At 39.4% G+C, this 11,102-nt stretch overlaps 1 protein-coding gene across 1 annotated transcript; it reads right to left on the bottom strand.

Annotated features, from left to right (window-relative positions):
- Window positions 1–7,471: 7,471 nt before the first annotated feature.
- Window positions 7,472–10,867, bottom strand: LOC109615559 (ubiquitin carboxyl-terminal hydrolase 37-like). Its single transcript, XM_034295637.1, has 11 exons — window positions 10,743–10,867; window positions 10,265–10,401; window positions 9,678–9,771; window positions 9,506–9,585; window positions 9,261–9,392; window positions 8,955–9,034; window positions 8,744–8,811; window positions 8,499–8,568; window positions 7,894–8,032; window positions 7,680–7,762; window positions 7,472–7,511 (listed from the first exon to the last, which is right to left on the bottom strand). The coding sequence occupies exons 2-10, from the start codon at window positions 10,348–10,350 to the stop codon at window positions 7,720–7,722; spliced, it is 792 nt and encodes a 263-aa protein (XP_034151528.1). The 5' UTR covers window positions 10,351–10,401; window positions 10,743–10,867; the 3' UTR covers window positions 7,472–7,511; window positions 7,680–7,719.
- Window positions 10,868–11,102: the final 235 nt, after the last annotated feature.

Genomic DNA, 11,102 nt, shown 5'->3' with positions numbered 1-11,102 from the left:
ACTTCACCTGTCAGTGGTCATAATGTTATGGCTGATCAGTGTATATATTTATATAGATTATCAGTGTAATTCACTTCACCTGTCAGTGGTCATAATGTTATGGCTGATCGGTGTATATATTTATATAGATTATCAGTGTTATTCACTTCACCTGTCAGTGGTCATAATGTTATGGCTGATCAGTGCATATATTTATATAGATTATCAGTGTTATTCACTTCACCTGTCAGTGGTCATAATGTTATGGCTGATCGGTGTATATATTTATATAGATTATCAGTGTTATTCACTTCACCTGTCAGTGGTCATAATGTTATGGCTGATCGGTGTATATATTTATATAGATTATCAGTGTTATTCACTTCACCTGTCAGTGGTCATAATGTTATGGCTGATCGGTGTATATTTTTATATAGATTATCAGTGTTATTCACTTCACCTGTCAGTGGTCATAATGTTATGGCTGATCGGTGTATATATTTATATAGATTATCAGTGTTATTCACTTCACCTGTCAGTGGTCTTAATGTTATGGCTGATCGGTGTATATTTTTATATAGATTATCAGTGTTATTCACTTCACCTGTCAGTGGTCATAATGTTATGGCTGATCGGTGTATATATTTATATAGATTATCAATGTAATTCACTTCACCTGTCAGTGGTCATAATGTTATGGCTGATCAGTGTACCATTCTTCCGTAACATGAACACAATTATCCTGTACGACTGGTGGTCATGTGCAGATTCCTACCCCCCCCCCTCACTGTAAAAGTACTGAAGATTGTTCTGTGTTACGTGAGAGTCTCTCCATGTTTACGTTTGTGACTGTGTACTCTCTCCTAGAAAGTAGTAAATCTGTTGATTGTGCAGTAGAGTTTTCCTCTGTCTTACCTGTCAATTTTTGTAAACTGTATTGACTTTTGAAAATGACACCACAAGACCGAGGCCAGAACAACAAGAGTCCAATTCCAGACTGTGATGGTAGATGCATAATCTTCAGTACTTTTATAGTGAAGGGGGGGGGGGGGGTAGGAATCGGCACATTCATCCTGTTAGACAATGTCATGTTCATTATCCCTTCCCGCCCCCGGTTGTGTCTTTCTCTATCCTGTCTTCAGTGTTTACCCAAATGAGCAAATTGCCCCTCCTTCCCCCAAGGGGCTAAAGACACTGCAGACAGAAGGCCCATTAACCATCTGGACAAAGAACAGATAAACTGATAGTTTAAACAGATGAAGAGACTGACGGAAAACTGATCTACTGATACCACTCAATGATAAACATAAACAGAGACCAGATCCCCCTCTCTGGGTCCTCATATAACAATGGTTTGATTCACTAAAAAGTCTCCTTATGGTTTCAGTAAGATGTACTTCCATAATCATCACCAGGTTTCTCTCTTAGCTTACTTTGACAGCAGACTGCGTTATGGGTCGAACTAGATAGGGACCCAACCAGCGTGGCATGATGTCAAGCAGTAGGCCTTACACCTCAGTAAATGTTGTTCAGAACCAGAGCTTTCCTTGGAGGTAGCCCTCTTTATCTCAAGAATTAGTCCAGCTGTCAGGAACCAAGCATTACTGGAGACTCGCTGTAACCCAAGAGTAGAATCCTCTTGCAGTGGCCATGTTCTCTAAGCCAAATTCAGTCTCTCTGCTCTAATCAGCCTTTATCGCTGAACCCAGTGGCGTCGTTAGGCATGGGCGTCCAGGGCTATAACGCCAGTTCTTTTATGAATTTTCCCAGATCTCAAAAATAGCCCCTTATCTATACATCTGTAATTCCGGTGGCGCATTATGACAGTGTATTGTGGTCCTAGAAACACCTCTGGCTGAACTGCTTTCAAGTGTCCTGTACCTGTCAGTAAATTCTCCTTGAGAAGATTAGTTGTAACTGCACAGTATACCATCTGAAATATCTCCATTACCTTAGTTTGTTGCTCATTGTTAATGCATTAGAACACAGTCCTACCAAACACTTAAACTTGTCTTCCTGAATATTCAATGTCTTTCTGCTTCTGTTGCCTAAATAGATTGGAACGGCTGTAAACTGTAATAGAATAGTGACAACATAGATTTAAGGTGGGGGAGACAGCCCGCCCTGTGGGTGAAACCTATGTATTGTTGACATAAGACAGTTGGGCAGTGTTTGGTGGAACTGGATTTGGACCTGTGATAGAAATTTTGAATTGAGAAGCAATATGTGATGTTTTGATGTTATTATCATTTTATATGACTTTGGCAGTTTTTGTGTTAATATTCATTTCTATGGTGGTTTCATTTAGTAGGCTGTGACCTAGGTAAATGAGTAATTAACAGACCATAGGGTCCTCTGTTTATCTGTTGAAGAGATCTTCGCTTGACGAGGGAATGACTTGGCATCTGTTCTGTGTTCAATGTGTGAGTAATTTGAGTAGGGGGAGTGGCCAGTGAAGAAGCTACAAAGACGCCTGTCGTACCTAGGTTCTTTGATTACTCAGAGTGTGGTCATACTAGGTGATCTGTCGTACCTAGGTTCTTTGATTACTCAGAGTGTGGTCATACTAGGTGATCTGTCGTACCTAGATTCTATGATTACTCGGAGTGTGGTCATACTAGGTGATCTGTCGTACCTAGATTCTATGATTACTCGGAGTGTGGTCACACTAGGTGATCTGTCGTACCTAGATTCTATGATTACTTGGAGTGTGGTCATACTAGGTGATCTGTCGTACCTAGATTCTATGATTACTCGGAGTGTGGTCATACTAGGTGATCTGTCGTACCTAGATTCTATGATTACTCGGAGTGTGGTCATACTAGGTGATCTGTCGTACCTAGATTCTATGATTACTTGGAGTGTGGTCATACTAGGTGATCTGTCATACCTAGATTCTATGATTACTCGGAGTGTGGTCATACTAGGTGATCTGTCATACCTAGATTCTATGATTACTCGGAGTGTGGTCATACTAGGTGATCTGTCATACCTAAATTCTTTGATTACTTGGAGTGTGGTCATACTAGGTGATCTGTCGTACCTAGATTCTATGATTACTCGGAGTGTGGTCATACTAGGTGATCTGTCGTACCTAGATTCTATGATTACTCGGAGTGTGGTCATACTAGGTGATCTGTCGTACCTAGATTCTATGATTACTTGGAGTGTGGTCATACTAGGTGATCTGTCATACCTAGATTCTATGATTACTCGGAGTGTGGTCATACTAGGTGATCTGTCATACCTAGATTCTATGATTACTCGGAGTGTGGTCATACTAGGTGATCTGTCATACCTAAATTCTTTGATTACTTGGAGTGTGGTCATACTAGGTGGCCTTATATCAATTATCCCATGCGCATGTAAAAATTAAAATTAACTTAATAAAACTTTGGACTCAAGACCGATTAAACTTTCTTTTACAGACCCGTCTTAGATTTATTCAAAATAGTCAATGAATGAATGTAACAAATTAATTTAATATATAAACAGAGTATTACAATTACAGTACAAGTATTAAAGAATGTTCTCAGAAGATTAAAGATGCAGGCAGGAGTGAGGAAAATGCAAGAGAGCTTCTTCAACCCCTCACTCTGAATATATCCTAAAACTCAAGTAGTGGGGGTTGGTTAACTGACCTAAGGAAAACAAAACCAGTCCTGTAGAGTAGACCCTTTATCAATCAGTGACACCTTCTGATCGGTTTCCTGGGTTTCTTCCTATGACACAGGGGTATTATCTCAATGATCACGCAAGCTAGGCAATTAAAAGCAACCCTTTTGTCTCTGCATTCGCTCCTTACTGAAAAAACTATTAACCATAAACGTTCCAAGTTTATTTTCTAATTGATAGTCAAATGTGTCTAAATCCCAATTTACACAACCCCCCACACTGATGTTTGTGTTAGTGAGTAGTGCACCCCAGGGGTCTGGGCTCTACAGTCTGTGACTCTCTTATAATTTTGACCAGTGAACTTCTCAAACTTGGTTGTCTACAACAGAACTTGATGCAGAATTATTTTCTCAGTCTCAATTAAAATATAGCAAAACTTAGTAAACATGTAAGGAACATTAAAAATGTGCTTCCTGCAACTTTTTACCCACTTTTTCCAAAAATGCATGAGGTTAACATGATTACTTCTATTCAAATATCAAACAAACAAACTGAACAGTCACATTCTCATAGTCACTATTAAGCCCAACAATTTGTTATTTCTTTACTAAGCCAAATCAAAATGGTAAGATGTACTTTAACCAACCATAACCATGTTAGACTTTACTTCAAACTAACAACTTTCAAAAAACTAATTAGACAAATACTGTGACTGGAAGAGGTAAAACATGCCCCGTTATAACTATGCAAACAGGAAAAACTAATTTGTTTATGTAACTCTTTAAGTACCAGTTTGATTTGCTTTGAACTCTCAGTTCAGCACTTTTCCATCATAATTAATCATATCATACATCCCCACTGCTTTCACGTCATTAGGTCAATGGAAAAGTGACACCAGGAGTGAAAGCAGAATCACAGCAAATACGGCCACATGAGGCACCATCCTGAACCCGCAGAGGCCATCATATCAGGACAGATGAAAAATTGAAAAACTGGTCGTTGGGCGGATCCAATACTCATTCAGTAAGGAGCTGCATACTGTATAGACCCATTTGGACGTCATGGTTACGTCACTGATGTTAGGTGGTGTCAGAAATGTATTTTTGTGCTGTTGGATGTCAGAATAGGAATGCAAAAAAAGGTGGCCTTAATTTTTATTGAATACCATTAAGGGAGCCACCCTTTTAAGCTAAATGCAGGCGTTTATGGTTGCAAGCCATTAAACAGACAGACTTGGAGTAATGAAATCATCCAGAATGCCCATCTCTGCAGTGCTCATTGCATATCAGGCAAGGTTTTGTCCACTGTTTGTCACACAATGGCAAAATCAATGAAGTAATCATAATACTTACAATAATTACTAGCAACAGCAACCACAAAGCTGGCATTCACAATAGGCTGTTTAATAGTGACAAACACGATTGACCAACGTTAACAAAAGTAGCTAGCGTGTAAGCAGAATTAGCATGCAAACAAACCCAATTGCTCATACTTAGACAGTTTAGCTAACATCACTCAATATGTATGCAAGCATTTAATGATTGTATGGGATATACAGTAATATTATCTGTGATATGACATTTAATTTACAAAATATTTGGAGAAGGCGTCTGGATGATCCATATTCCTTTTTGTTGTAATGAGGTTACTGTCACTTTCTGCCACTAGTTCGGCCACACCTTCAAAAACGCCATCACTGTTTTCAATCAATGTGAACACATACAGTCACAAACAAAATGAAAAAAAAAAACATGTGCAACACGGTCACCTGTGCGAAGGAATTATAAACCATGTAACCTATTGACAAATGTGTCTTCCATAGCTAAACAGCTCTCAAATTGGCATATCTACAACACCCACATTTAACATTATCACAGGTCAATGGCCAAACTACCTCACGAGAAACACAAACATAATGATTTGATTAACCACCTAATGTTTAGGGAAATTCCCCAATTTAGTTTCATCCTATTCATTATTTGTAGATGCATTAATTAACTATTAGTTTACACTATGTTTTAATGTATTAGTTAATGTTTAGTGATATGTGTTCCAACAGTTAATAATAATTAGTTAATATGGTTAATAACACATGCACACATAATCAAGGCTTTATAGATGCATTAATAAGTCATGTATCCATGTCAATTAATGCATTTAATAATGATTTCTACTGTATCCTTATAAAGTGTTACACCATTTTAAAACCGGGTATCTGATGTACATAATCCTCCAGAGTGGTATGTCAGGCATGCTCACATTGTAATGGTCCCAGTCGGATCGTGTTTTCTGTTTGTCCTTGGCTTGTCTTGTCCTTGTATGGTCTTTCCTGTTCTTGTTTCAATTTATCTGTCTATTCATTTCATCTGTGTTTAGCCCCCACCTGTTTCTGTTCTCCTTGTTAGTCTGTGTATTTAGTTCTGCCATTTTCTCCCTGTCCTTGTTGGTCATTGTGTGTTGTTGCGTTTCATGTTCTCTACCTGCTGGAGTTTGTATGTGCACGGCCCTCTGGTTTTGTTTGTTCCCTTTTGTCTTCATTAAACTACCCTTCACCTCTGTCTCCCTCCATGGATCGTTACACACATTGCACATTACTTGTATGTAAACCTGGATAGTATTACATGATTGGTATTTTCAGAGGTGTTATATGTATTTGTGAGAAATAGATACATATAGTTTGTATACTGTTTCCACTGTGTGAAGACAAGTGTGCTGCATTTGTTTAGGTTACTACACCTAAGGAAGATTTCAGACCTTGTCAGGCTCAATATCCACTGTTTGTTTTTAGTCACTGAACCTAAACTGTATGTGTAAACATGTATTTACAGGGCCCAGGTGTAAAAGAGACCTTGGTCTGAATCTGCGTTCCTTGTTGAAATAAAGGTTTAAAATGTTTTATATTCATGTTAATTGATAATAGCCAGTTGGCAATCAAACATTTTCCCACACTGCTTTAATTCTACTATCAAGTCACAGTTGGTGAGGAGCAGAAACTCTACCTACTGCAGTCATTTAGGTGATGTTAAAATAGTCAGCAGTTGGATCATCTCTAAACAATCTACACTATTAAAACCAATGACACATTTCTAAATGTTGCTTTACTCGCTTCTTGGCTGGAGCAAGGAGTTTAGGTGGCCAGGCAGTACCTACACGAATCTACATGAAAACTAAAGAGCAATAAATGTTTCTGTAAATAATCAAGGAAAGCGTATAAGATTCAAGTGCAGAGCGCACTATGTTTTATTCTGGACCCACTAGGGGTAATGCAGTAATGGTGGTCAAGCAGGGTCACACACAGCAGGCAATAGTTCCAGTAGGGTGAGACAGTAACTAGGTGGAGGACAGGCAGGTTCAGACACGGGTGAAGACTGTGTAACCAGGCGAAGGTACAGGAGGGGCGAAGGCTTAAAACGTAGTCGGTGAGTCTCCAAGGCAGGGGTCGTAGTCAAAAATCCAGAAGCAGCTGCAACGATACAATATGGCACAAACAAACAATAAAATAAATGTCTAAAAGCTGCTGAGATGTCTGGTGTATAACACATCAGTAAACTTGTAGCAAAGTAAGCATTGTCAATTATAAAAGTTATTTACTCTATAGATTTACTCTAAATTATTAAATCTGAAAGGTAAAGATCCAGGTCTGATTAAAATGAAGACCCACGGATGTCTGAAGATCCCAACGTTTCTAGAAAGGAAAGAGAAGACCCACTTCTGTATCAGGCCTTAATAAATTATACAGAAATATTCAGATCTCATTTAGTGTTTTGTAGCTGGTTTCTATCCATGTTAGCTCCTCTGTCTGCAGTTTCACAGACGCACTCCACCCAGCAGTTGCAACCCTTTAAATCTTGTGTTCCTGCCCCAGAGTTCCCCTCAGTTGTCCACTCTTCATGCAAAATAATGCAGCTTTTGATCCCCTGGAAGACATTGTATTTGAATTTATATTTTAAGATGATTAACAATCACGTGTAGTGGACATTCATTGTCACTGTCGCATGCTAAGCTAGCCCCCCCCCCCCCCCCATAATTTCATAAAGAGTGTCTCCCCTCAGTACTAATGCTCTAAAGAGTTTCCCAATGAATACCTTGATGGTATTGGGCAGACAGATTCTATTGGAAGCTCTTCTAATTCTGCATCTTAGGTGCCTGGTCACCTTCACATGCTCCACTAAATGAGAAAGAAGAGGCAGGGCTTAAATACAATGTCTGAATAATAACATATATAGGAGCATTACACAAAAGGGAAACTCAATAACATAATAAATATTCTGTGACATCGTTTGTGGCCTAGAGCCGTACCTGCCCACATAGAAGAGGATGTAGGCAGTGTGAGCTCTGGTCCTGAGTACAGTGGCCACATCTGTCCTACGGACACGTGCATCATCCATACAGAGCCATCCACTACCATGGCTGTCCAGCAGATCAGTGATGTAGTGGCCTGGAGAATGTGGACATGGGAACATTGAACATTTGAGACATTACACTCTAAAATGTTTGTGGGCAAGGTGTGCTTGTTTTACCATTCAATACCGATCATATTAAAGCATTTTTCACAACTTATTAATTGGATAATAAAGGACAAGTTTGACTGATCACCAGATGTTCTGCAAAGAAATCAGGGAATGACATTAGGCCTTTTTCAGTGGTTCTCAAACCTCTCCTTGGGGTGCCCAGACATTGAAGATCTAGCACACCTGAATCAACTTGTCTGATAAATAGCTTACCCTTGACCTCTTGAAAGTTTTCTTTGTTTGTCATAAATATCAATAAAAGTTTGTTTGTGACCTAAAAAAGGCTGTTAAAATTGATTAAAATGGTATTTAAAAGGTGAGTTCCAGACTTTTTAGAACTATGCAGCGTTGCCTGGCAGGTAACTTTCAGTTTGTATTTGAACTATATTGTACCTGTATACAAGCTGTCTCCCAGATGAGAGATCACACTTGACAATCTATAAACAGGTTCTGGCTGGTATCTCTGTAAGAAAACATATTTCAAAATTAGGATTGTAATGTTGTATAACTACTTAATCTTGATCTGACCACTCTCCCAACTTGATCAAGTAATATACTGTTATTTATGTTCTTCTATTAGTCTCATTCTCAGTCTCTCTCTCTTTCTCTCTGCCAGTGTCTATTTTTTAACTTCTCACCACTGTGGCTGTCTGCTGCCTTTTCTCCCTGTCAGCTGCTTTTGCTTGCTGGTCTGAACCATTTGAAGCTGCATATCAAATGTAAAATAAAAACAGAAGTATATATATAGTGTATATTAAGAGACACTTTTAATCTGTTTCCTATTTCTCTCCTCAACACTCATGTTACATGAGAGGGTGTTTTCTGACCCTTAGAAACACAATGACGTACCTGAACTAGAAGGGCAGTTTGGTGGAGTGTTGACCACGCTGTTGTTTCCCAGTGACCTCACCCTTTGTGAATCGATGGTACTGAAAATACGTCATTCATAGTGTTTTGTGAGTATGCAAATTAAACAAACCATATATCTAAAATTCAAAGTCTTAGACCATTTCTAACATTAAGATGGAAAATGATTGCAACCTTTTATATTTGCATTCAAGTCTCAAATTTCTAGATGTTCCACTTTCACACCAAACGTGCTCCTGTTCATTTGACACATGGTCATGAATCTGTCCATATCCAGAGTGAACCTACCTGTCACCAGGCTGGACAGTTTCCCCACAAAGGCCCTGGAGAGTAAGTTCTTCTGGGATAAACATGGGGTCCTCTACCTTCTTTGGCTCCCAGTCATCTGCACAAAACCGCTTCACATGAAGCATTAGGACCCTGCTCAGAGAAGCAAGGGGGCATTCACACAGACAGGCAGGCATTCACACAGTCCTTTACTCAAAACGTGGTTTGGTGTGTTGAGAACAGATCACAGAGGTGGGGAGGCTCACCGAGGCAGTGTCAGGAAGTGGGTGGACACAGATGCCATGCTGCCTGAACAGTCCCAGCATTTACATTCCAATGGAGACGGCTAGGTGACAAAGCACAGCAATACAATGACTATAAACATTACATTCACAATAGTCTTCCTTATCATACTAACTTTTGGTTTTAAGTGCTTACCATGAAGTAGTGTTCCAGGCTATGTCTCAGGTGAGCGCTTAGACTTAGTGACAGGTGGTTGTATTTCTCCTGACCAAACACTACAGCTCCACAGCTTCAGGGGCAGAAGAAGGGATGGAAATACATCAGTTCTCAGACACATTAATGCTACCTGCTTTACCCTCTGGATTCTACATTTTTTTAAAACATTAAACCTCACCAAGGCTGCATCAAAATAAGCATCTGTCTACATACACGCCTGTTACACACATGTAGTGTTTATAGACATGTCTGTTTCCTGGTGCAGGTACCTGTGGTGTTCAGTTTACCTGGTGCAGGTATGTGTAGTGTTCAGGTTACCTGATACAGGTATGTGTGGTGTTCAGGTTATCTGGTACAGGAATGTGTAATGTTCAGGTTACCTGGTGCAGGTACTTGTAGTGTTCAGGTTACCTGGTACAGGTACGTGTAGTGTTCAGGTTACTAGGTGCAGGTACATGTTGTGTTCAGGTTACCTGGTGCAGGTACATGTTGTGTTCAGGTTACCTGGTACAGGTATGTGTAGTGTTCAGGTTACCTGGTGCAGGTACGTGTAGTGTTCAGGTTACCTGGTACAGGTACGCGTAGTGTTCAGTGTGAATTCCAGCTGCTTCACCGGACAGATGTACGGTTCTGGTGAGTCCTTCAGTGCCATACCCTCCTCCTTCAGCTGACACAGGAGGTGGACCAAAAATTCATGGGCATCCTACAGGAAGGGAAGAAACAAATAATATACTCAACAAATAGAATATGCAACATGAAACAATTTTAGAGATATCAATGAATTACTGTCCATGAATTACAGTCCGTAAACTTAAATAAGTGATGCCGTAATCTACAGATTTCCAGTGTGTGGGAATACAAATAAGTTTGAATGGAATGTTTCAGTGATCTTTAATTTTAGTTCATGAAATATGGGACATATACTTTACATGTTGAATTTATATTATTGTTCAGTTTACATCAGCAACGATAACTAAAATAGTGTTCAGGAAAAAGAGTCAACAGATGAACGTGACAGTGAGTATTTAGACCGTAGTATCTAACCTGTTCATCGTTGTCCTGATAGTCCTGGTGGCCAATGGACAGGCAGCTTTTGACAGTTTTAAGGATTTTCTTCTTTTCCCTTGTCCTAGATGTAGATGGGCCTTCAGAAAGCCTTGCAGTCTCTAATTCAGCAAAACAGGTGTGGAGGGAGTAAGGAAATCCTATATTCTGTGCTTACATTTCTGCCTCTAAATAAAGAATGACAAGAAATCTCATCCAATGACTACAGTAATAGATAAAGACAGTGCTGTCAGTAAAGATAAGGATGCATACATAAAGTGCATGTACAGAATTTGCAAACGTCATGTCTTTTATAAATTAGTCCTATTTCTATGCGCAGTGGAATTATATGCCAATCCT

The sequence above is a fragment of the Esox lucius genome, chromosome 11, assembly GCF_011004845.1.
Source record: "Esox lucius isolate fEsoLuc1 chromosome 11, fEsoLuc1.pri, whole genome shotgun sequence".
Lineage (NCBI taxonomy): Eukaryota > Metazoa > Chordata > Actinopteri > Esociformes > Esocidae > Esox > Esox lucius.
Note: the sequence above shows the minus strand (reverse complement) of the source record. Positions and strands in the feature narration are given on the sequence as shown.

Excerpts from the sequence above, each read along its gene's own strand:
- LOC109615559 (XM_034295637.1), bottom strand. The coding sequence starts at position 10,350 with ATGGCACTGAAGGACTCACCAGAACCGTACATCTGTCCGGTGAAGCAG. Across the intron at positions 9,772-10,264 it reads ACTACGCGTACCTGTACCAG|CTGTGGAGCTGTAGTGTTTG; the intron begins GTAACCTGAACA and ends CTGCCCCTGAAG. Across the intron at positions 8,812-8,954 it reads AAACTGCCCTTCTAGTTCAG|CTTCAAATGGTTCAGACCAG; the intron begins GTACGTCATTGT and ends TTTGATATGCAG.